Source organism: Rhamphochromis sp. 'chilingali', assembly GCF_963969265.1.
Source record: "Rhamphochromis sp. 'chilingali' genome assembly, chromosome: 20".
NCBI classification, from domain to species: Eukaryota; Metazoa; Chordata; class Actinopteri; order Cichliformes; family Cichlidae; genus Rhamphochromis; species Rhamphochromis sp. 'chilingali'.
In genome coordinates, this window is record NC_137947.1 from 18,831,811 (window position 1) to 18,858,489 (window position 26,679).

The following is a 26,679-nucleotide window of genomic DNA, read 5'->3' on the forward strand; positions in this document are numbered from 1 at the left end:
AAGCTTCTACTTAGATGGAGAAAGAGCAGAGGGAGTGTGTGTGTGTGTGTGTGTGCGTGAGTGTCTGCTCTCACTGACAGTGAGAGTAAGGGTCTCTCATGGAGCAATGATAAAAGTTGAGGAGAGAAACATCAAAAGTGTGGTGGAGAACGAGTGTGGTGGGATCACACACAGCGCCTGGCCTGCTGTCTTTCTCATGACCTCCCTGTCATGTGGCTTCCATGAGAACCAAACATCCAGCCGCAGTTGTTTCCATACAAAACCAAGCTGCTTTGGTGATCCAAATGCTTTCTCTCTCTTTTTTACTACCACAAAGCTAATCGTTTGGATGCTTCTGCAAGCCTGCTTTTTTTCCCTTTTCATCTTTATCACGTGTGAAAGTCTCAGTATCACACAAACAGTGGCAGATGTCACATCCCCATTTGTTTTAAAGGCAAGATCAAATGTCCTCAGTGCAAACAAATCTATCTGTTCAGCCCCTGTAATACACACTACTCACACATATTCTGGTAAATGCAGTTGAAAGATGGCCCCAAAAAAATGCTTCTTCAAAACATCAGTGTTGTGTCGTGCCACTCCATAAATCTGCCAACCTGATCACACTCCCGTTCTAAACAGGGGGCATAACCAATTAACGAGGCCTACACAGTAATTAGCTGTCTGCATGTTGAATAACTCCACACTCCCAGTTCCCATTAGTGGCTTATAGCTGCAGAGGTTCATAATTATACCATGAATTGTATATGCGCTTGATTCATAATTATACCATCTATATAATTATAGATTCATGCTTCCTCTGCGACCTGTTTTGACACATATTTTGTGAACTCTTGTGATCAGAGCTATTGGTGTGTAAATGTTATTGAGTCAGGGATTGCAGCAGATCTTTTGGCAAATGTTTGTGTTGTTTCCAAACATTCTTAAAAACTGTTTTGGTATTAAAAAGTGGAAACCCTTCAATCCCTTGTCTCAGAGGAGACTATCCATGCATGCGATAAAATCTAATAGTTCTCACTCATCAAGAGGCCAATTTGTTTCATGTATTTTGCTATTCTTAACAAGTACATTGTGTTTTTTTCCCTCCTCTGGGCTGATGCAACGTGAAGTATTCATAACATGAAACTGCATATTTTCTAACCAAGTGCCTGCTCTATGATTAGCGCCTTAAAGTATAGTAGGTGCCCTGGAATTAATGTAATTGTTTGAAGTGTAAAGCATCAGATGGTGTTCATCTATGGACTTATCGAATCCAGATGGAGACATATTTTATTCAGCATGATTCAAATATCCATCTCTTTGAGTCTGCTTGCAATTAAACCATTCAGTGAATGTTCAACAGCCTGGGAAAAATCTGGTCTTTTGGAATCAGCGAGACAAAAAGCAGGGTGAGCTGTTAACATCAGGAAAGACCACCCCTGATTTTGACTGTTAATGATATTAAACGTCCGTCAGGGCTCAAATCCTACATCAAAGGAAAGGAAACAATGCAATTGTGACTGGTTTTTGCCCTGTGTGAGAAAATCAGGAGTGTTTTGAGAGCTGAAGACTTAATCTCATCTTTGGATACACAACAAGGATGGCATTCCTCGGGAGATACACTTAAGAAACACGTCCAATCAGGTGAAAAATAGAGATAGAGCTAGAGGACCAATAAAAAGTGCATTATGGGAAACTCCAGATGTTTGGTTAGATCCAGAATAACAAGTCCCTGTCAGAAATTGCCCTCTGGCAACAAGGGGTTGTAATTTCAACCCCATTAAGATGCATTACTGTTCATTTGTTTAAAGACAAGGAGCTGTTGTATTGTGAGAAGAAGGCCTATTGTGTTAAGAATGGGGTGTGGACAGGGCAAATTAGATTTATCTGCAAATGTTGGCAGATGAAAACATCAGTTCATAATGAATGGAAAATATCTGTGCGCAGTTGATTAAAAAAAAAAAAAAAAAAAAGCAAACACACAGACAGAATTGATTAAAAATGCTGTGGCTAAAGAGAAGGAAAGCAAAGAAATATGTACAATTTCAATATTAAAGAGTAACTAGATGACAGAATGGGGACAGCCTGTGATACAAATGCATGGTTTAACCACATAATGAGATGGTTTAAATGTTTCTTTGGGGAAGACATGGCTAATCCTAATGACAGCAAATCTATTGTGTATCTTTCTCATGAAGTTCAAAAGGTAATGCTCCCGATCAGGTGATAGTTCCCTCGGAAGCCTGCGCTGAAATCTCTCTTTTATTTTCTTTCCATTACTTTATTTACTCTCCCAAAAGTAGGAAAAAAAGGGTAGATTTACTACAGCATGCATGAATGAATGAAAAACTGACAGTGTAATTTTCCTGTTTTTATCCACTGGTATGATTAGAGAGAAAATAATCAAAAATTATGATAACAGAACCATCAGAGATTTGAACACAGAGGACCGGATAGCTTCGCTTCGGTCAAAAGGGCAACGTCTAAATGAAATAAATAAATATAATGCGTTCTGACCTCTTTCATTAGAGTGCAGGCACCGTGCGGACTTCCTGGGTTAATAACTGGGATGAGGTTTGCAGTACTTTGTGTCTCAACAGCAGGAGAGGAACACAACCCTTTAATACAGCAGCTTCAATTACACCACATCAGGAGAATGATGTCCCCTTAGATCCCATTAACAAAAATAATATTCAAGCAGTTGTGCATGTGTGTGCAAGTGTCTGATGCTCTGTGTGCATTCGTGCATGCACGAACTTTAAGTATCTTTTGGAGGGTTGATCTTCTGCTCCTGGATTTATAAATTTGTTAGAAGTGCCCTTTAGTCTGTGCTGGAAAGACTGATGTGTTTAAAAGCTCTAAATGTGCACTAACATCTGTTAAATTGCTGCCATTGATAATCATCACAACTACTGGCAAATTGCTACATCTTATCTGGGCAATTAACAAAATACGGAACTTCTAAAACACCCTCCGGCTGTCTTTTTTCTTCCTGAAACTCTCCTGTTCTTTCTTTGTCCCTCCGTCAGCTGCTCAGACTTATGTGGCCTCATGTCAAGGGATGCTTCTTCTACTGAATGCCCATTGAAGGAAGCTATTTTGTCAAATGCCAAAGCCATTGGGTTGCTTCATATCCTGTCAGATAAGCAACCACAAAGAGCTCCCTTTTTTCCCCCCGACTTCTAACTGCTCCTAACATCTTGACATCCTTCTCTCTTCCTCCCTGCTCTCTTCCTACTCCTCTTGTTAGTTGATAAAGAGTGTTGTAATGTCAGGAAGGACACACATTCCTGACAATGTCCTCAAGGATCTCTGAGGAGCTGGGGTTCACTTCCTTGCAATTTCTGTGACAGATCAGAGGGAAAGTGAAGCGGAAGAAGAAAAGGAAAAGGCATGGGATGATGAGAGGAACAACTCAACTTTTTCTTTTCTTTTTTTTAAAGGACTGAACCGCAAAATACAAGTGGTAAAATGAGGGACAGAAACTTGAAATATTGGTTTCTGAGGACAGACTTGTATAAATATAAGAGACTGTCCTCCCTTAATAAGAAAGTAAGTTTGACTGAAGCAAACTAGGAAGATTACATGCTTGTATGGGGGAGGTCAGTGTGGATTGATGGGCTGGCAAAACACTGACTTTAACACAAGAGACTATTTTCACAAAAATACACTCTGCTCGCTCCATTTGCAGCTCATCTCAACATATTATTGAAACATTTTTGGAATTTGGCCTCTGTGCACCCTTTGATTTTAAATCAATCAATCAATCAAGATATGACAGAAGTGGAGAGTTAGCTTTAATTCAACAGTTTAACAAAGGTATTGCAGTATTTGTTTAAGAATTGCCGTCATTTTTGTGAACTGGTTTGTAGCTGTTTGCTGAAGCTCTCAGTATGGGATCCAAAGAGCTGCTGATGCAAGTGAAGTTCATCATTAGGCTAAAAGACCAAAATAATCCTATTAGAGAGATAGCTAAAGCTCTCTAATCAAATCAACAGTCTGAAACATTCTTAAAAAGAAGGAATGCACTGCAACTCCAACTTAGCAACACCGGAAGTCCCAGAGGAACGTGTAAGACAATTAAAGTGGATAACGACAGAATTCTTTCCTTGGCCAAAAAAATAAATTAATAAAAAATACCTTTACAACACAACACCAAACTAAGTCAAGAATACTGGTGAGGAGGTAGGTATGTTATTGTCAAAGTCTGCAATCAACACCTTCATGAATTTAAATACCAAGGGTTCACAACAAGGCACAAAACCAGGAGTAGATTCAGGAGTAGGAAGGTCAGATTAGAATGAAAGAATCTAAGAGATCCTGCATACTTCAGGCTTGGATTCATCGTTGGCCAGATTAAACAAAGTTTAACTTATACCTGAATGAAGTGAAAAGGAAAACATGACTTTAAGCACACCACATTGTCTGTCAAACATGGAGGCAATGCTATAGCATGACCATATATGGCTGCAAGCGGAACCAGGTCACTAGTGTTTATTGATAGCGTGACTGCAAATAGAAGCAGCAGGATGAATTCTGAAGTGCACAAAGCTATACGCTGTGCTCAGATTCAGACAAATGCTGCAAAACATGAAGATCAGTCTTCACAGTGCAATAACCCGAAGCATACTACTAAAGCAACTCAAGAGTCTCTAAAGGCACAGAAATGGGGTACTCTTCAACGGCCAAGTCAATCACCTGAACTCAGTCAAAGACAGCATGCTTTTCAGTTACTGGAGACTAAACTGAAGGCAAACAGAGCCACATACAAGCAACAACTGAAGGCAGCTGCAGTAACAGCCTTGCAGAGCATCTCAAGGGAGGAACCTCAGCTTTTGGTGATGTTCATATATAAAATAGATATAAAATGTATGTAATTCTTAAAGAGTTAAGTTAATACTTTTGTTAAATCCCTTATAATTAAAGCTGAAACTTTGCACTTCAATCACACCTTCATTGTTTGTTTAAAATCAGCTGTGGTGATGTAAAGAAGCCAAACTAGAAAAACTGTTTCTTTGTAAAAATATGTGATGTGAACTCGTAGGTCACCTCATTCAGATCAGAGGACTTGATGCAAAGTAAAACGTGAGAAAGGAAATGAAATGAGAATGAACCTTTATGTGATTGCACTGCAGGAGTCAACAGTAGCAAGTTTTCTTCGTATATCAGCTTGATTGTAAATTACACATACAGCACAACAAAAATGCCTCTCGTCTCCAGCGAGCCAAAGTTTCCACACCTCTCTTGAGGTAAAATTTGGACGCTTCACAAGCAGAAGGCTCAATAAAAAGCAGGCTTGGTACTTGGCCTCAAACCATTAGCAGTGAGCTGAGGCGCTCAACGCAGTACACAGGCGTTAATTGCCTCGTCGCTTGTAACGCTGAATCCTTTTTTTTTTTTAAATGCTGGTGTTTTTGTAAACAAGGCCGTTTGAAAACGATTGTTAACACCTGTGTGCTGGGAAATATTGTATGGGAGCAGGACACTTGATGCTGAAGAGTCTGTCCTTGGCTGATAAGAGTAATGCTGCCCATGTGTTTGCTCACAGACTGGTGATCTGTGTTATCTCACACAAGCTTGTGGTTCTTAATGTCCATTTGAAGATCTTTCATCACTTAATACTCTTTCATCTTTTTTGCAAGGCTTTGGTTTCTTACTCATCCTCTCATCCAAACTTGAAACTGGTCTGGAAACTCTCTCCAAATGCCCTCAGCTATTGTCAGTGAAAACCGGAAAACTACAGGAAACTGTGTGATAATGATGACAAATATGAAAACAACAAATCTATTATAGTCTCTTCAAGCAGATTAAAAAAGAGCTTTTTCCCCTTTTTTTTGCACAAGAAAAATAAAACTTGTTAAGTAGAATTACTTTTTCTAATACTTTAAAGTCCACAACTGAATTGAGTTTATTTTCATTTTATATGCACATTTTCAGCTTGTCAACATGAAATATGTCAATTTAGCTGCCCTGCTGATGCTGCAGAAAATGCTGCTATATGTAGGACGAACAAAAACAGCGTTGCATATGAAGCCATTCCCAGTTTGGCTCCTATCAAAATGGCTGAGATGCTTGTGGCTTTGTGATTAAGCTGCTGCAAGCCACACAGCCCAGGGAGAGTAAACCCAACATTTAAACCAAAACCCAGATACAGGCAGCCTGGGCAACAACAGTGGCATATTAGTAATTACCCCAAGACAAAATGTCCGTCATTTGTGTGTAACCCACATTCAGGCAATTCAGCTTCTCAGCACATGGAATTATGTCTGGGAGGCTTGGAGGGGAGGGTTGAGGTAGTATTATGCAGCCATTTGACAGCCCTGGATTGTCTGGAGGAATTAAGATGACTTGTTGTAAAACATGCTTCTGTGATTAATGTTAGAAGTTCCAGCTGGGTTACTGCAATGACTTTTTCATGTTTTTCTTTGTGTGTGTGTGTGTTTCACTGCTCTCTCTTCCTTTTTACCCATCTGTCGCTCTATCTCTCATCAATGGTCAAATACAGATCACCTGGTAGTTGGACTTCAAAGAGAGCAACAATTGGATATCAACAACACCATTACTTACCGTGTCCCTGTGAATCCCTTTCTGACCAGTGGGACCTTGTCTAGAGGGGAAAAATACCCCATCTGTCCAGCAAATGCTTCCATGTGGACACAAAGAGCGGGGCACATTCTTGTGGAAATGAAAGCAGGTCCTTTAATCTAAGAGACATAATCAATAATTGATAAGGTCTGTAGCTGCAGGGCAAAGTGGTAGTTTGAAGATAACCTAAGACAAGATTAGTGATGGGACAAAATGGGGTGATGGGGTTTATGCTGAATTAAAACATTATGCATGGAGGATTGGCTTTGTAATCATGGGTTCCTATCAGCTCTTTAAATCACTTCCTGCAACCTTAGCTTACTCGTAGTCAAGTGATCATTGTTTAATCTGGAAGGAATGCTAATTAGAGTGGTGGAGAACCAACCCTTGCCGACGTCACCAAAATACACTGTGGTCAGCTTAAATGAGACACAATGAGATGCCTTCACAACAACTATTATGCAAAGGGGTACCAATTCAGAATGCAATATCTGTCCACCAAATATTTACCAACACCCAATGACAAGCGGAAAAACAAGCCAAAGAGACAGCTAGAATGGGAAATGTGCATAGAGAAGGGCTGAAATGTACATTTCAGAAACAGGAGGCTAGACTGAGGCTTCTGAGCACAATTCAAGCCCCTTGGGAATGTGCTGAGTTGGACCTTTGATGCGCAAGATAACCAAAATATTGTGCATTTTCAATCAACATGTCAACCCGAATTTTAGCAGAGTTTCAAAAATAACACCAAGGATAGAGGGAGGTTTTACGCTTGGTTTTGGTTTCACAGTACTACAGACTTGAGAAATGGGATCACATCTGAGTGCCAGGAGAATTTGTTAATCTCTGGAGCTCTTTCTAAGGATATGGAATGACCCAAAAGGGTGCCACTGCTTTTAAAGTCCCTAAAAATAGAGATGCTTATTTGCAATACCGCACGTGGGCCATGTGTACAGAGAGTGGCAAACTGTGACACCAAGCACAGTTTGCCACAGTTGTTTTTTTTTAACATATAAAAACAGAATGCAATATTTTATTCACAGTAGCCCACAGAAAACATATGTTTAAACTAATTTTTAACTAACATTTTGAGTTGATGGCAGCAACACGTCTCAGAAAAGTCAAGACACAAGCATGTTTACCCCTGTGTAACCTCCCTTGTTCTTGATTCTAGCTGCTCAGACGTACCGGGTCTTCTTTGTTGTATTTTTGCTTCATGATGTGCCAAATGTTGAACGGTCTGGACTGCAGGCGGGTCAGCTCAACACCCAGACTCCTGTACTCTGATGTGCAAGCTCCCATTTGCATAAGCACTAATACATCCTCATACTATCAGAGAGCCAGGTCTTGTCCTTTGTGCACATCTTACAATGACATTATGAGATATTCACATTTTATATTAGGATACATTATTCTGAATTTATTCACAATTTGTAGAACTGGTGTTTGTTGTTGTTGTTGTTTTGTTTTTTTGCTGAATAGTAACCTTTACTTCTCTGCCTTTCCAAAATTATCTTTTTATACCCAATCATGTTACTGACCTGTTACCAATTAACCTAATTAGTTACTAAATGTTCCTCCAGCTATTTCTTTTTAGTACCACTTACATTTCCAGCTCCATTTATTTCTTAAATGGTGCATTTTCTCAGTTTAAGCATTTTATGTTTTCTGTGTTATACGGTGAGTAAAATACCAGGTTGTTTGATCTGTATTTTCTCTTAAATATTCCCTGTTCATCAAATTAGGGAAAAAGATGTCACACATGCTAAATTTAACTCTTCGTCTTTAGCTGCGGCTGGGAGTGGGCGCTAGGGTGTTTGTATGTCTATGATTTATACCTTTCTCTTAAAGTCAGCTGTGAGAGTGACAGTAATATGATGTTTCCCACCCACAACGGAGGAACACACACAGTCAGCAACCTCAACATGGTTGTTTGCTATATCTATAGGGTGTTCCCAATCATTTCCTTGCCCACAACATAGACAATGAGCATACTGTACTCTTAAGATTTGGTTCTATGAATGGAGGAACCAGGCAGTAAATAACAAAATAAAGCATATTTGAGGCAGGGTGTAAATTATGGAAATTTTAATGTTTCAAATTAACACTGGGTCTTTTTAACTTCTCCACTCTGGACAGTTTTAATAGTAAAACCTTGCAATGTGGAAGGGAAGAGTTGTCACATCTACAGAGTAAAGTGTACTTAACTAGTTTGCTCATTTACATTTGTTTGGTGTTTCCTTTTGTTAGACCATTTAGGTGTCCTTAGATGTTGGTGTAAACAAATCAACATTTAGATAGCGTACTAATGTGCTGCTGAGAAGAGTGTCTGAAGATAACTACCTTTGATATGGCCCCCTGCCATTCACTCTGTCACCAGCTTAGCCCCACCAACAGAGAGGCAAGACAATCCAATCCATTTGCCCCCTAGAGAGATCAAAGTCTGTACCTCCTCCACATCTTTATCTATTACCAGGGACTCCACCTTTGAGAAGTCTCTACACAAATTAAATTGTGCATCGGCCTTTGTCTTTGGTGGGGTTGAAGGCAGAGTTTTTTGAAAGGATGGAGAACAAGCAGGGACGTTAAAGACTTTGGGTGTTGAAGCAAATGAGATTGACTGGGGGAGCCAGGGTGGTATGAAAGGAGGTGGCGAGTGGCAAAAAGCTCTGAGTAAGGCCTGGCGACTGTTAAAGGGACAATGGTTGAACCACTGGGGTCATTATTGTGCCTTTGTCTGATGAGATGCTTCCCCGTTGAGCAAAAGCATGCCATTACAAAACAACCGAGGCTTTTGATGCTCCTGCTTGGGTACAGAGATATTTTTTCAGGACTCATAAAGACATACTGTTCCCTACTTGAAGATTCTTTATGGAATGAACTGAGGGATGAGAGACATCTATTTCCTGCCCCTCATAAATGTCTGTCTGCTGTGCGCATACTGGATTAGACACGGTCACCAGCAGTACCTACAGTTACCCTAGTACTTCGGTATGCCAGTCACTGGTTAAACTGTCTCTCCTCAGTACTGTAATTCATTTTTCAAAGTATGGGGTTTCTGTGGTTACCTTCATTCAATCAGCTGTGCTAATTGACTGTGACTCCATAAGCCTGCCATATTTCAGCGTTATATAACTAGATATAATTTTATTCTTCACTGAATGGCAACTCAGTCTGCATTAATTTTCCACCAGCTCACTCAACTGCAATACTTTTTTTTCTGAATTCTTTAAAAACTTTGTAAATAATGAGTAAATTATATGTGTGAAGCAGCTTTGCACAGTGTGGTTGTGACTGAGGCAGACTGTACACAGCAGCCAGGAGCTGAGCCAGCTCTGGCCCTGGCCCTTGTCCTAGTCCCAGCCCCAGGCCGCCAGCAGCAAGCCTCTGGACCAACCATAATGAAGAGTAGGCATTTTTATCCCCAGCTGCAATTCTACCCCCCTCCTGGTGCATCTGTTCACCGCCTGCTTGTCTGGCAAAGTGGGTAGATATTACATATTGGGATATAATTTGTAAAAACAATGGGCAGATTATTTGTTTACACTGAAGTGGTCACAGCTGCGCAAGCTGTGGATATGCTGCGCATGGGGAGAATGGAGAGTGAGAGAATACATCTGAAAGAGACAGGTGGTCGAGGAACCACTGTTCTTTATTAAACAGCCAGTAGCAAGGGGAAAATAAACATGTGCGTAGGTCCAGAAGGCAGTAGAGCCAAGCAAAAACACTGGGTATTGTGGTCAGGTATGTCTCTTCTTGCTTTGATTCTTTCATGTAGTGTTACAGTTACAGACAGCAATGTAACACAGCCACTTGTTTCTGGTTCAGCCCAACACACTTACAGATTTTAGGCCTTTATAGCTGAAGTCAAAGGAGAGAGGTTACCTTCATGTGGTAAATGACGGACTCAAAAGTAGTATGACTTCATCACAGAAGGACCTGAGACCACAGCAGCAGTAGCAGATGGAAGGAACACCAAGATGGATCAAACTAGTCATCCATTAGCCTCCCTGGTGAGTACACTGTCTCTCACAGCAGTAAGAAACAGGCGCCTTGGTGTCACCACATACACTTGCCTACGCAGATCTCTGAATAAAGTAAAAATAAGCATAACAAAGATATTACAAATGAATAATTCAGCTAAAAATATGTCCCTACCCTAAGAGAACCTTGTTTCAAACCAATGTTTCTTTCTGAAAGGCTGCAACTATCTGGTTAGCTTATGTAAGACCAGCATGGGGAAGCATAGTAGGCAGGTATCTAAAAGTAGGCTACATCATGGCAGTGAAGTTGATCTTCTCATCTGCATCATCGGAAGATAGCTAATGAACCTACTTCAAAAAATGTGAAATTATGACTTTTGGTGTAGAGCTAGGATTTAGCCTAGCTTAGCATAAAGACTGAAGGCCTGAGAGGCTAGGGTGAGTTTTAAAATGACTCAAAAACCTTGATATTTGAGTATTTAACTTTTTATATTTAACAAAACAGCCGTTTGAAATCCTGTGTTCTGCTTTGTTTTTCTCACTGTTATATGCCAACTGTGCAGAACTTTATGAAGTCACCACAATACCAAATTTAGGCCCACAGTGCTTGTTCAAAGACCAGAAAAAAAATCTGTGTTCTATCTGGAAAATTACACTATAGTCTTTAATACTGCCAAGAATAACTGAATGAATAAGCAATTAAAATTTGGATGAACACATAACTGTTCCTACATTTATATATATGTATTAAAAAAAAGAGAGAAAAGCTTTCTGCTCTGTAGACAGACACAGGCTAACTGGTTCCCTTGCATCCACGCATGCTACAGTGACTCTAGGGAAAAGAGTAGTTGGAAACGGCAGCACGACCAAAAGTCTTGTGACCATGTGCAAAGAACGTATGATCTTGGTGTCTTCAAAAGGTTTGCTTTGAAGACATGGATAAGGTCTGCAGTACAGTCAGCCTTCACAACAATTTTAGTGGATCAAAACACCAATAAAATGGGAATAAGATGGACTAAGTTTGTGATGGATCTGCTTTGAGTTTGCAATTGAATGGGGAATTGAACTGAATTAAAATAACAAAGAAAAGTAAATCTGCTTGTGTAATAATGTTAATATTTGTAATAAATCTGCAAAAAATTGCAAATCACAACTCCATACACAGAAAACTTCAGTTCAAGTAATACTGAATTGAATTGAAAAATAGGGACATACAAGCTGCAGGACGTGAATTTAACCTAAAAAGACATAGGCACACTGCAACCTTGCTTTTATATAGTAATATAACTAATTAGGAACCAGTTGAGTTGTTGTCTCCTGCTGCAAAGAGAGGCTCATGGATTAAGATTAGGATTGACTGCAACATCCTGGGAATCTGCATTTGGTCTTCAATGGAAAAACAAAAAGTACAGCAACCACCAATTTTTCCTAGTCGTAAGATAGTCAGTGTCTTACTTTTACTCCAGCTGGACTGAGCCATTATACAGACTGAGCAAATCAGATCCTCACTGAACATTAACATAGCAACGTGAGTAATGGTGACCTTTTCATCTCACTCTCTGAAACAATGCTTATGCTTTTAAATTAGGTTCAAATCCATGCCACGGGGAAGATCGGCTAAGAGAGGTGAAACGCAATATATAAATAAGTGAGCGAGAACAATTGTCTCCGGTAAATTACCTGGAACGTAACATGAAACCCAATCAAAGAACAGCATGTCATCAACTCACTCTGTGAAAACCCTTGTTTCCCCTGCTGTGTTGACATCAACTAGGAGTTAAATAAGTGGAACAAACCTGCTCTCCACCTGCATTCACACACTCACCACATTGTGCTGAATGAGTTGTCTTTTGTTTAATTATTATTTCCCAAGGACAGGGAGATTTCCACTTATTGCTCAACTCGGCTGATTGTCATCCCACAAAGATGAATAGTGAGCATTGTGCTTCTCTCCTATGAAGTGATCAGTGCCAGCACCCAGAAGTTTGACACCTCCCTGTGAAATGTTGTTTACATAAGAGCTTGGGTTTGATCCGAATGCTCATTCCAGAAGTATGCCATCTCTTTCATCTGACAAAATAACATGCATTCCGTCTGTGTACTCTGCTTCATTTCTTTACCCTTTCATCTCTTGACGGTTCACTCATGAGTTTGTTAACTCGGGGATGTCTGTCGATGGTGTTTGGCAGCAGAGCTAGAATAACAATGGTTGATATACCAAATACTCAGGCAGATAAAAGCTTTTCATACTTTTTAGATTGTGACGGTAGATAAGCAAATCATTTCTGTTTTTATTGCCCATGAAGTTTTATTAAAAGACTTGAAGAATGTCTATCTGCCTAGATCATGCTCGAGTTCGCTTTATGTTTGGGTTGTGCAAACACACAGGAACGCGTAAACAGAAATGAAAAGTGTTAATCAGTATTTTCATGAATTGCAGCCTGGATTTGTTCTGTTAAGATAAATGTTTACTGTAGTTACTTGTTTCCAGTTTTTGGAAGCATACAGTAGCATGAAAACGCATGCCAGTGGACGTGCTGATTCATTCTTGTGGTATGACAACAGCAAATGTTATTGGTTAGGATGCCGCGGCGTGGGCGAGTGTGCTGCTACGCCAAACGTCTCACACCCGAAATTTCACCCCTACAAGGTTTTGCGAGTCTGTGTGTACATGTGCGCTGCTGTAAATGTGTACAAACTGTTCAGCTGCATGTGGGGACATGACTGTGTGTGCGTGTGTGTTTGTGTGTGACAGTTTCTCAGCGCTGCTGACGTTGAGTTTGTTTCTCCGGACTCCACTAAATGTTCCTTAGCTGCCTGTGTAAAGTGAACACACACACAAACAAACACACACAACCTGGCCTTCCTTGAGTTAGGGCACATGCCTGTGGCCTGTGTAAGTCTGTGGTTGGTGTAATGATGACAGGCTCACACACATACTCACAGATTCCAGGACCCCCACAAACATGACTTGGCTGAGCCTGCATGGTATATTGTGCTGCTGACAATGCTACCATTATTCTTAATTACTCTCAAGAATGGACGCTAAATTATTTAAATGGAGTGTGTCTCTCTGAAAGTCTGGCTGCCTCTTGGTCAATGTGCCTATCCTCAGCAGTGGTGGAACAAATACCCAGATCCTTTACTTCAGCAAAAATGGCAGCACCACAAAGTTACTATACCCTAATCATAGAAAATGTGAGTAGTGTAGTTAGTAGGTAGGATTATAAACACTGTTCTCGTTATGCTGGGAAAGTGGCTTCTGGCTCTGTTATACTATCTTACTATTATTAATTTCCATCAAAATGAGAGCTTTCTCGTGTTTTCTGATGTTTTTTTAAATACATAAAAAACTGTTTTCCAAAAGGTTGAGGTAAATCTAAATTAAAATTAAAGTAAATAACTAGAGCGAGCCACACAAATACCTTAGTGCAAGATTTGAGCCCATGGTTTTGTTTTTCCACCACTAATCTTCAATGACAGCCAGAGTAAACCTCACCTTGTCTTCTTTGGACAAACTTCAAGCTAATGTCTGTGGATGTAAACAGATGAAGAGGTTATCTGGCTCGGTCAGATATCAAGAGTGTCTTGTGCGTCTTTTGATCTGACAAGAGAATCAAACAAAAAGTATAGTAATTTCCTCACCATCTTCTAATCTAAACATGTCTAATTACAGGTACCAAGGTGTATTTGAGTGGATTCATAGCCTACATATTAGAGCACATCTATTGCGCAACAGCCAGGAAATGGGGTGTGCTGTGCAATTGGAGAGACTGAGAACTTTTTTTGTTGTTGTTGCATCACAGAAAAAGTGCTGTGGTGCACCTCATTTCATGAAGCCTTGTGTAGATTGAGTAAGATGAAATAATTAAAGGCTTTAACTTGGATAGCCAGCTATCTGCTCTGCTGCACATGAAGGCAGGAGCATCATAATTAGAAACTAGCCAACACCAAAGGTGTAGGTGGCAAACACATTCGTCAGGACACAGATACTTAGTTATTACCTCTTTGTAGGCATCATTTGATATGGTGGGTTGCCTTCATCTGATGATATAGCCTTGATTGACCATTCTCTGCTTTCACAGCAGGACCTGACGTGTTGAGGCTCCAGTAGTAACTCATTACAGTTGTATGTTTGTTGTAAGTCTTTTTGGGTCTGTGTATTTCTTCCTGTAACAACTGTGTTTAGTGATCCTGAGCCAGGTTAAGCACCGCAGACATCCTTCAAACAACTTTTGCTTTTCAGAAGGGGACAGTTGTTACTTTTCTGTGTACCAGCTACTATATGAAGACTAAATCATTTATTTTTTAACTTTTGCAAGAAACCTCTACAAATCCTACATAAAGCCTCCCCCCCCCCCCTTTTTTTTTTTTACTGCAGTAGATTCAAATATAAAAAAGAGGAATATAAAGACTGCGTTAAGATTATCACGTGACATTTAATAAAACAAATATATTCAAATTTTCAATAGATAACATTTCTTATAAAACTTTATATATAACACATTTACAATGCATGCAGCACCATGTCTTTATAATACTGGTGTTGACAGAATGTAATAGCTCATTTAAGTGCCACATCCAGGGAAATATGTACAATACAGTAATTTACTGCAATAACCGTGGCATGAAGTTCCATAAAAAGAGAAACAAAACAGCTCTGCCATTACCAATGACATGCATTGATCTTCCTAATACTTCTGAAATGTCACTTCCTAACTTCCGACTCCTCATCTGCTGAAAGGGAATTGATTCAGTCCATCTTGCACTCTTGTATCCCTCTGGGTGTATCACTTTTCCAGGAATCATGTCTACCCTTTCGGCTGATGTGTTTTTGTCAACAACTTTGGCAGGAAAGAAAGTCTTAGGTGTCTGTGTGCATGTGTGTGTGCGTGTGTGTCAGCATCTCTTGTGTATGCAAGTGTTTGTCAGTGTCTGTGACTGAGTTGTGGGTTTTGCTGGGCGTGTGAATGTGCAGGTTTCTCTTTCTGTGTGCGTCCACTCGTTCATGTCAGCGTCTCTGACAGGTGTGTAGGTTCCGGGCTGCAGTCCTGCTGACAGTGTGATCTCGCTCTCCTTTCTCTGGTCGGCAGGCCAGCCCTTCGCCGCAGTCACAACGCTGGAACAGCTCCAAGCCATGGTTGCCTTTCCTGCGGTGGCGCGTACACACCTGGCCCTCTGTCAGAACAGGCTTACAAATGCGAGACCAGAAGTGTCTGGCACAGCAAAGACCCTCGGAGCAGTCTGCAGATCTCAGGCAGGCATCTCCCTCTTGGCCTGAAGATGAGGGGGGGAGAGAACAAAGTGAAAATATGTTACATGGAACAGACCTCCCTGAAAACTTCCTACTGCTGCTACTTGAACCCAACAGATAAGACCAGTGATTTTTAACAGCACACTTACCTTTGACAGCATGAGGCTGGTTGCTATGGGCAGTGGGAGGCTTCTTGGCTCGATGCTCCATGGTACTGTTGTGTGTGTGCCAGCCAGTTGTGAGGGCTACATCTGCGACATCTAAGTCATTTGCCTGGCAAACACCTGAAAAGGTAAAAGAGGAAAATAAATAACTGCATTAAGGGTTTGCAATTAACACTACAGAAAAAAGCCCTTAGTTAATTAAGATATAAATAATAAGTAAAAAGTGAAATTAAAAACAAAAATACAGATACAAGATGACTAAAAGAAAACCAAAAGTCATTACTGATTTGAAATGAGCTCACCGTTGCTGCAGCGGTTTCCTGCACAGCACATCGAGTCCCTTGCGCAACGCTTTCGGTTCTTACGGCAGGGTAGGCAGACGCCTCGAGCATCGTTGCAGAATTCCTCACCTCCGCACTCTTCATCATCCGTGCAAACATTTGAGGTCTATATATGATTAAAAACAAAAATATTATTTCAGGAAGTATATTGCTATGATTTCTGTGACAACGTATACAAGCGAACCACTATTGTGGTGCACAGACTTGACTTTTACGCACGGCTGAGTTAATTACCTGCAAGGTGTCTGCGGGTAATTTGTGTCCCATGCTACCAGAAGGTGATGTTCGAGGACTCGGACTGACACTATCGGTATCTTTAACAATCGGGGCGCCGGGCAGGTTTTTGATCGCGTTGGAGTTCGTCAGGACTGTGCCCGCGTAAACGTCCCCAAGGTATCCAAACAGCGTGAGATACACAGCCAAGAAGCCGCGGACTGAAGGCATCTTCATGATTCCTTTCTTAAATTCTCCGGCAAACACACGATAAGAATGTTCCTTTTGTTTTGAGAAGAAGAGTGACAAAGTCCAAAACGGCCTTGAATCCAGAATCCTAAAGTTTCCAGAGAGTTTCGGAACGATGTTTGGAGGTCTCCTGACTCGCAGTCCTGGGGTGATCTCTCTTTATACATGTGGACCTGTTTGTCTTCCCGCCCCTCGCTGTGCACTACAAAGGCGGAGGGGTGGAATTTCAAACAGAGACCCACTGTACGGAAATGGCCATCTCTGCTCCCTGCACAGGACAACGTTTCAGTGTTTGTGATGATAATGACCTGCAAAGTCTGTCTGAATACCCATCACACAGTGTCGTACACGGGAAATAACCCCACCACCACCAGTCAGTACTTACTCTATCCAGTCAGTATAAAATAAATAAATAAAAACATAAAAAATACAGATGACAAATAATGTTTTCTTTAATATTTTTTCGATGTGTTTTAAAAATATTACTCATAAATTCATCACTCTTTGTTTAAACAATCACTCAACAACATTTGACAAAATAAAAAAATATATTTTAAACACATAAATCACACATCGGGAAGAGTTTTTTTTCTCCATTTTATTGATCACTTATTTTAATTTTCGCAATTACTGTGAAGTTATCAAAATAGGCGGGTAGTATATTTTTCAAACTATTATAGGTATACTTTTAGAAAATAAAAACAATGACGTTTTTCTAAATGTGTAGCACATTTGATTTGCTGTTGACAACTTACCTGCGCATCTTTGTAGAAGCCGTTTGCTTATTCCAGTTTCTATGACATCCTTTGGCTGCCCTTTGGCTGTGTGAATACAGCGATTGAAGTTACTTAAGTCGATTAACTACTTCATTTGATCCCTCTGATTGCAAAGGGGGCAATTATCCCCCAACGTGTGCTTGATTACACCAGTTGCGGACATCAATGTGTAGGATATGCAGACCATTAAGGGGTGTGAAAACTTTGCCGAATTAATGGACTTCCGTGGAGAGGCCTTTCAGGGTTGACTGGCACTTTGAGATTAAAGGGGACTCTGATCTACCCTGCTCTTTGACCCTTTAGGCTCCACCACTTCTAGAAGGAGAAATGTATTTGAGAATATTCAAATTAAGTCTCAATGTTGTTTTTCCACGTGAATCTGCTGATAACCCCACGTCGCAGTAGACTTGTCTCCGTGTTTGTCCTTAAGTTGTTATCTCTCGTCCCTTTCCTGAGAGACGTGAGCTCTTATGATTTATTTATTCACCTTAAACCTTTAGTGACACTGATTTCAAAACTTTTTGCACTCTGTGTGTGAATAGTCAGTTTTCGCTGTGCAAGAAGAGCTCCCTTCAGATGCTGAAGTGCGTAATAAAAAACAAGAACTTAAGTTTCTCCTTGTAGATATTTTAGCACTTGGACGTCATCTGCTGGTCACGGAGCCTTTATCCGAAGTTTGAGTGTGAGAATGTGTCTGCGTATGTAGAATAAGCGATGCGCCATAGACACCTGACAAACACACTAGCACTTTGCGCATTTGAATTGCTGCATATCTTTTGAAGTAGAGCTTTTATCTCCACTTTACTGAATGTCAGTACTGGTAAGGTGAGCTCCTTTGATGCACTTTGATCCCCTTTGATCTTACAGAAGTGTCACCCTGTTGTTATGGCTGAAGCCATTTCGCTGTGCCCCAAACAGATTTGTTGTGCGAACAACACGGAGGCCAGAAAAGCTGAATCATCCGCACTTACCACTAAGTGGATGGCATTAAACTCTTGGAGTGATTATTAGATATCTGGGAACTTTAAGCGGTTCACATGAGGCTGAGGCACTTGCGTGAAGGGACGTTTTAGTCTTATCATTAGCTCCCCCTTGTGGCAACTACAGCGAACTCTGCACAGCACAAGTTTGAAAGAACACAGCACACACGACTCAAAAGTATTGTTTTTACTCTATAATTTTAAAAATCGTACACGTGGCACTCTGCAAAATAACTTACAGCAGAAAAATAACAACACAAGGCAAATATCAGGTAACTTTGCAGAAGGCAGTCAATAAAAACTGAAAACCAGTGGTTTGGTAAGATATGACATACATAAGGCTTTGTGAAAACATACCGCCCCACCCTCCCCCGACACAGTAAAACACTTATGGTTTAGAATTAAGATTTCTTCTTGTGTTTAGTTCTCCATCAATAGATTCATATAATATGTATGTTTGGCTTCCTGGGGTGAATGCACATAGGAGAATTTTGCCTTCAGAACTTTCTGCCTAGAAAGGCTTTGCAATACATGTTTAATATCATCAAAAGGATGAATTTTAACTGTTTCTTCAAGCTTTACCACATAGATTTGCTGCCTAGACACAAGCAAACAATGACTGTAAACTACAACGGATAAGAAAGCTTTTGAAAGGCAAACTTCTCCTGCTAGTGGGGTGAAATGTGACTTGAGCTTTTGAGCCAAACAGTGAAAAGAGAATTTGAATCGTGATGAGATATGATTAATGCTGACATTCTGTCAAAGACTGTCAACAGTGATAAAAATATTTCCATATTTGTATTGGCAAAATATTCATAACTGCAAATCATTCTTGCCGTCTCTAAAAGCTCAAATTTACTGACTGAAACAAGTGATGGATGGTCTTTCTGAGCCATGGTTAATGCTCACTGGTGTTTTGTATCAGGCCAGTAGTGATTGACTTCAAAGGATCACATTAGATATGTGGAGAAAAGCATGTCATTGCAGCTATATCAGGTAGGATAGCTTTTAATCATTTTAAATGTTCCCGTGACATAAATCAAAGGCGTAAGCAGGAAATTTATTTCATATATTTTGTCAGCCATCAAATGACTAGAAATTCTTTGTGGTGATTAATGTATTTATTAGATATAAGAAAGGATGAAAAGCAGCCATCTAAGAGGACACATACGTTTTTGAGGTGTATATGTGTTCATGCAGCATCGAAAAGGTCTTGTGATGTAAATTTTATATGCCATTGACTTAAGGCACTTACATTCCTTTTGACTTCATGTTCTGATTTTTGGACGCAAGAGGTGACGAGCTGGGCGAGAGATCATGGTGATCAAAGTTGAGATTTCACAAAATATAACCTTATTTATTTAGCTTCTTTTTGCCTCTAGGAGACACGTCAAGATTCCCACACGATTATGTTAAGTCAAGATAGTCTTATGATAATGCAAATGTGGTAAATCTGAGTTCCAAATAAACAGAAGGATGATTTTTTTTTTTTCCATGGCTGAACTCAAACTGGTGAAACCTGTTTAAAAACCTCGACAATACCACAAGTGATAAATCATCGATCAAGTTCACAAATTTATACAAGTCTCCAATTTTCTCTAAAGAATGCTGTCAAGTACGTTACAAAGTAATCAAGCACAAAAGAAATCACAATACAAAAACAAAGAACCAGTACTGTCATCTCAACATCGCTTATTATAATTTATCAACAGCACCAAAGACATCAAAACCATGTTCACAGTTATGTCAGTACTATACAGGAGAGGACATCCGGTTTGGGTGGATTCAAGAAGTGACTGAAAAACAAACTGAAGATGGATGTAGGCAGAGAAGCATTCGTATGCATGATTTTTTTTAAAGCCTATTATAGAACAGAAAAGTGTGACCTCGACTTAAGCTTAAAATGAGCTATAACTGTGGATTTTCTCAGTTAATGGTCTTAAGTGCATAAGGACACATTGCTTCATGGAAATACTAGCTGACATTTCACGTGTGCCGGTGTGTGATTCATTAAAATTTTAAGGAGGGCACTTTAAGAGTCACATCTCTTTCCACTGAATGCACTGTGTTTGTGCTTTTCAAGGTAGATTAATCTCACATAAATTGTACTAAGTATTTGATTTCAGCCCGGTAACGTTCATGTGTGACAATAGATCTCGTAAATTCAAATACTATGTACCATTCATATTGTGTTTTTTCAATAAGAAGAAAAATCTGTGACATTCAGATTAGTCGTGAGCACTTGGTACCAGTTGCACTTGCCATCTGTAGTGTGTAGATGTCTACAAAGCATTACAGATTGCAGAAAGCAGCTGCATGTTGATAACCAGGGACCAACTGCAGTATCATCATATCCCCTCCCAGAGTCCACCAAATATTTCACTAACTATAGCGGAAAAATGAATCTATAAAAAAAGAAAAACCAATAACCATCCCCTTCCTCTTTTGAGCGGTTGTCAACATATAGTTCCTTTTTCTAGTCGTCGAAGCAAAACTTCGACAAACTTTAAAACATTCATCCATCCACTAAGCATCTCTTCATGATACATGGGAAAACCTGGCTCCGTTATCAGCCTCTGTTGTATTTGTGTGTGTATGTGTGTGTTTGTATCCCTGCACTTTCTTTGCCTTTTAGACCCAAGTGTAAAACAACACTGGAGAAGTGCTACAGCAGTCCCATTATAAATGCTTGATCCAGAGCCACAGTGAAATAAAGGCATATCGGTGACCCAGAGGGTTTGCCATCCAACTATTAATCTTCTTTTCCATATCTTCTCTTTCATTTTTAATGCAGTTTTGTTTTTTACAACACAGCCATGTCCTCCATTAATGACCTCCAAACCATTAAAAGCCAACAAAAGAAGAGTTTCTTCTGGTTTCAAGAGAAGAGAAGGACTTCAAAAATCAACGTCCCAGCCGGAGTTGTCATCAGGAGGTGGGTCTTCATTGTCCTCTGGGAAGCTGTCAAAATTACTTGTGTCAACTGCTGATGTGACCTGGTAGAAACACAAAATAATCTTTCACATAAAGAATAAGCAACAACTGAGTGGCTATAAAACAAAACAAAACGGGCACAGCGTGCACTTACATTAGGGATAATAGGTGGTGTCAGTGTCCCCTTCTTCAAACCTTCCCAGTTAAAGCCCTCAAACCATCTAAAAGAAAAAATAGCATTACTTCATCATTGTGCAGCGAGCAAATTAATACAAATGTCTGGACTGAGTAATGCGTTTTCTCACTTGTGCTTTTGGATGTCTTTGACACCGTTTTTCAAGTTTCCCAGTCTTTCAGAAGGATTATCCCTGAAGTAGAAAAAATAATGTATGATTCAGCACGCAGACCACTTAAATGAATTACTATGTATAAATGTCTACAGGCACAAACACTTACCTGCATAGCTTTTTGATTAGGTTGGCAGCATTTTTGGTAATTTTCTTTGGAAACTCAATCATGTCGATTCCTCTCAAGATGATGTTGTAGGTTTTCATAGGATCAGGGCCAGAGAATGGAGGACTACACAACAGAGGCCAACATATTACTTTGAAGTAAAACGTGCTTAAGTGTGGACAATTATGTAATCTGTATAAATTGTGCAATGAGCTGACACATTTTAATTTTCACCAGGTGACTCAACATTTCCAAAAAGTTTTGCACGTATTACCGCAAAATAAGTTTGTTAAGGACAAGCCCGGGCCTGTGAGTACCTGCCAGTTAAGAGCTCAAACATAAGGATTCCTAGAGACCAGTAGTCAGCTGAGATGTCGTGGCCCTTGTTCAGAATGATCTCTGGTGCTACATACTCTGGTGTCCCACAGAAGGTCCACGTTTTCTTCCCAAACCCAATCTTCTTGGCAAAGCCAAAGTCCACCTAAAGAAAACAACGATTTTGTTGTCAGATTGTAATAATCAGGCAAAGAAAAATTTGACTTAAAATCCTTCTCGTGGTATTTTGGTTCCTATCAGATCATGTTCACTCTTATGCATACTAATGGTGGAATGAAAATGGTGGAAATAGTGGCATTGGTGGGTTTGGAGCTGAGCTGAGTAGCTGCTGGCTGCTCTGCCAAAAGAGACAAGCTGGTTTCTCCATGATGAGAAAAGGGAATGTTGGTGTACCTCAAAAAACAAAACCTAGCATAGCCTTAGTTATACTTCTCTTCACACTGTGATTACTCTTGTATTTAAAGCCATTGTGTGGCAGTATTCAAAATGATTTTTGACATTTCACATACATCAGAGAAAGATGGCATTTGTCTTTTCTTGCATCATCTCTCAAAAACACACAAACATCCAAGTTAGAGGTTTCTGTGTTTCCATGTTGATCTCTTACCAGTTTGGCATAACCCCTGTGGTCCAATATAAGGTTCTCTGGTTTAAGGTCTCTGTAGATAATGCCTTTGGAATGCAGGTAAGCAAAAGCCTCAACTACACAGGCTGTGTAAAACCTGGTGGTCGAGTCCTCAAATGAACCCCTGTAAACACAGCAGGACAAAAGAAGATGAAAATTGTAACTTACATCAAATAGTAAAATGTGATACACTTCCTATAATGTAGCTATAAAATCACTAGATATGTTGGTCAAAGCGGGACTCAAATATCATTTTACCAGAATTAACTTAACTGCCACACCTTTCTTTGCCATATAATTGTGTGTGTGTGTGACATTAATCCTTTATGAGTTTACCGATCTCTAAGAATGGTCCACAGTTCTCCGCCTAAACATGCTTCCATCAACATGTAGAGGTATTTGCTGTCCTTGAAGGTTCTGTACAGTCTGAAAACACACAGAAGTGTTTGTTATGACAAACTGCTGTAAAATTCATAACCACACAATTATTATTTGGCAGAAAAAAAAGCAATGAATTCATCTTCTTAACCAAAAATCCTATAATCTATTTTGAACACATGATAATACTGAAATAAAGCAGTCTGTTGTTGGCCAGGGATTTCCTTTGATATAATTCAGTATTTAAACCGTTTGTTAAAATATACACAAATAATTTTAGTAAACCACAATAAACGGTGTACAGCAAAACACTCCCACAGTGTTTAATTGGATTCAAGTGAGGGGACAAACCTCTCCAAACAAAGTGTTTTTTAAATTGTCATGTTGCTAAACGTCTCCCGGGCCACGCATCTCAAGCCTGTGAGTTATCTTGTCATTCAGTATTCCAGCACACAAATTAGCATTCGTCTCTATTAAAACCTTCCTGAACTGTTTGTATCACCTTATCAGCGCTCTCCCACCTTCATGTTTTATAGCCAGTACCAGGGTGCTCCTGGCCACAAGCACACCAATGAAGCTGGACCGAAATTGGCATAAATAAATGTATTTCATCCAACTAAAGATTGCCCTGCCAGTGTTTGTCATGCTCCTTTTCATGTTTTAACTGTGCAGTCTTGTGCCACATCATCAGAAAAATGACTTCTGAAACACTTCCACAGATAGTCTCTGTGCCAAGTCAGAAGTACTTAATAGAAAGCAAATTGTGCGTGCCCTCATTATTCAAGGGTGACTATTGAACCATCTGTTATTGGTAGCACAGTTTCCCTAAATCTCCTAACTACTGCTGCAGCTGTGTTTTGTTAGCCTGCTGATGCTTGTATCACCCATCTTTATTCTTGTTCAGGCAGTTCTTTATTATTGTTAAGCCACGCCATATTACATACAAACCAAGCCAAAATGAGAAAGCCGTGATGATGACAGGCTCTTTTTGTGGCCACGTTCATTAAATAAGTCTTAATAGGGAATGTCATTTTTAATAACTCTTACTTTGATCACCAGAATTAAACATTTAGTAAGATAAGCAAACTTTATTGAGCATTTGAAGGAAGCTAATGTTAAGAAGCTACCTAACAATGAAGTCCGAGTGGGCCTCTTGCATGATGAGCTTTTCTGAGCGAATGTGCTCTTGCTGTCTCGTGTCGACGATGTGCCGCTTCTTGAGGATTTTCATGGCAAATGTTTTGTTCTCATCACTCTTGAGCTGAACCTGCAGTGATAGGGAAAGAGAGAGATTCAAATAGCAACGTGTGCAGCTTGTCAGACAAGTCCAGAATATTGATGTTAATGTCACACTGCAGCGCTTCATACCAGCTCAACGCGTCCAAAGCCACCAACCCCCAGAGTGTCGATGATGTTAAAGTCAGCTAGGTTTAGATTGAAGAAAAACGCATTCTCTGCTTCATACCTGTGGGGCCAGGAAAAAGGGGAGGAAAGAACGAAGGGGAACAGGATTAGAGATGAGATGAAGGATGAAAGAAAACATAATCCACTTTCAACAACCTGAGACAAAATATCCGTCTCTCCTTGAGCTCATTTGTTTGCAAATCTTAGAGGATTTAACTCATAGTAATCTATCAAGGATGTTGTTGAGGATGTGGAGTATAAATATGAGCACATGAACAGGATGTTTTTGAGTTTAGTCTTCTGGCAAATTACTTTGACCTCTCTTTGATCACAGACTAACTGTCCCCAGCTTGTCCCCATTCTTTATAGGAAAGAACAAAGATGGGACATCCGTGACACAGGCTACTCACTACTCAGTTGGCTCAGAAGACATGCCTTGGCTCTGCCACTGAACTCCACAACATGCCAGCATGCTGGCAGTAGAGATTGTTTCCACGTGTCCACCCCTTATCCCCAGATGCCCCGTGTCTTCTTTGGTTATTGTTTGATCCAGACAGAGTTTCATCAGCTCAGTTTCTGGATCAGTGGGCTTAGGACAGATCCAAGCCTGGATAGGCCTTTCTGGGTCACTCATAACAGACTATCGCCTCGACGTCAGGCCTCTTCTCTCTCAAAAATATTTCAGCTGTATGTTTATGTAGACAGCGTCTTATCAAAAAACACCTCCACAGAAGACGTGTTTAGATAAGTCAGCAGCCTTCTTTCGCAGAGCTGCAGGGATTAAGATTATTTACAAAAATGTAGGTTAAACACTTTCAGAAAAAACTGTTCCAGGTTTGAATGTAATCAGTAAAATGTCAAATTATGTTTGCTTTATGCCATTCTAGCTTATCTGGCTATTCCAAGTGTTAAAAAACCAACCTAACTGTACTTGTTTCAGATCAGTTACACTGGAAACCTTTTCCCTAAGCTACGCAGCAGTGGACACTTTGGTGGCACGTGTTGGCAGGTTACTGAGCACGATGTTTCTCAGAAACACATCAGGTTACCAGGACACTCATGGTTTATTTGTGTATATGTATACACTATCACTATCATGGGAGATTTGCAGGTTATCCTTTCATCTTTTCTCCCCGACCCTGACCTGGATGCAGGCCCAGAAAAACTCCAAATCCTAAAATAAGTGCTGCTTAAGAAAAGGAGACAAGTAACCAAGATTACATGTTTAGTGTGTGTGGTGCAGTATTGTTAACCCTTTAAAGCCTGAAATAGAAAATAATTGCAGGAAAATTACAAATTTTTCAAAATTAAAGAGTTTATTGAACCATCTGACAAATTTGTTTGAAAAATTATTACATTTTAATTTCAGTATATGAATTTTAATTTGTATTGTAGTTGCTTTTTTATCTGGCTTTTTGAAAAATTGCTTAAAAATGTACAATTTATTTAGGTTTTTCAGGTGGGGGGGGGATCACTCTGATGATATAGACGTCTCAAAAACCCACAAAAAACTGCACGCATCAAATATGACACACTAGGATGTGTCTGGGTGCAGTTAATTAAGGAGTGTTTTGCAAATTCTGTCAAGATATAGAAGAAATGAGAGTAAGGATATAATTTTACACTTTAGAATTTTACACTTGCTAAAACGGTTGACTAGTAATAAAAACATACAACCAGCAGATGGCAGTGTTGCTTCATTATAAGGAGTCAGTATCAAAGCGCTGACGAACAAAAACTGTGCTATTCACAGCCGAAGCACAAAACGAGCCCCTTTTCTATTAGATAAGCAATGAAAGAATAAATGTCTCTTCTATTCTCTACAGATGATGAACATTTCTTCAAGCGGGTAACAATACAAAACCATTAAGCTACTTTGCAATGTAATGAATAATTTTGTCACAGGCAAAACACAATGTCTCAATCAAGGACACACAGTCTCTGTAGGAATCAATGAATGGTGGAGATATTCACTAAAGCAGCGACACACAATACAGTTTTTTCCAGATAAGCAGAAAACTACACTCG

At 39.9% G+C, this 26,679-nt stretch overlaps 2 protein-coding genes across 5 annotated transcripts in view; both read right to left on the reverse strand.

Annotated features, from left to right (window-relative positions):
• Positions 1-14,970: 14,970 nt before the first annotated feature.
• LOC308388644 (dickkopf-related protein 1-like) lies at positions 14,971-16,924 on the reverse strand. The gene is made up of 4 exons (XM_080869482.1): positions 16,538-16,924; positions 16,265-16,409; positions 15,948-16,082; positions 14,971-15,821 (listed from the first exon to the last, which is right to left on the reverse strand). Exons 1-4 carry the CDS (start codon positions 16,751-16,753, stop codon positions 15,556-15,558), a joined length of 762 nt encoding a protein of 253 aa, XP_080725608.1. The 5' UTR covers positions 16,754-16,924; the 3' UTR covers positions 14,971-15,555.
• Positions 16,925-18,711: 1,787 nt separating this feature from the next.
• Positions 18,712-26,679, reverse strand: part of LOC308388334 (cGMP-dependent protein kinase 1) — a 101,963-nt gene continuing 93,995 nt past the window's right edge. For all 4 annotated transcript variants that reach the window (XM_080868969.1, XM_080868970.1, XM_080868968.1 and 1 more), the window contains 9 exons: positions 24,616-24,712; positions 24,375-24,514; positions 23,206-23,295; positions 22,852-22,993; positions 22,226-22,389; positions 21,912-22,034; positions 21,761-21,823; positions 21,610-21,676; positions 18,712-21,517 (listed from right to left, as the gene is read on the reverse strand). In XM_080868969.1, coding sequence (XP_080725095.1) covers positions 21,419-21,517; positions 21,610-21,676; positions 21,761-21,823; positions 21,912-22,034; positions 22,226-22,389; positions 22,852-22,993; positions 23,206-23,295; positions 24,375-24,514; positions 24,616-24,712 — 985 coding nt within the window. In that variant the 3' untranslated portion in view covers positions 18,712-21,418. The remainder of the gene's footprint in view (positions 21,518-21,609; positions 21,677-21,760; positions 21,824-21,911; positions 22,035-22,225; positions 22,390-22,851; positions 22,994-23,205; positions 23,296-24,374; positions 24,515-24,615; positions 24,713-26,679) is intronic.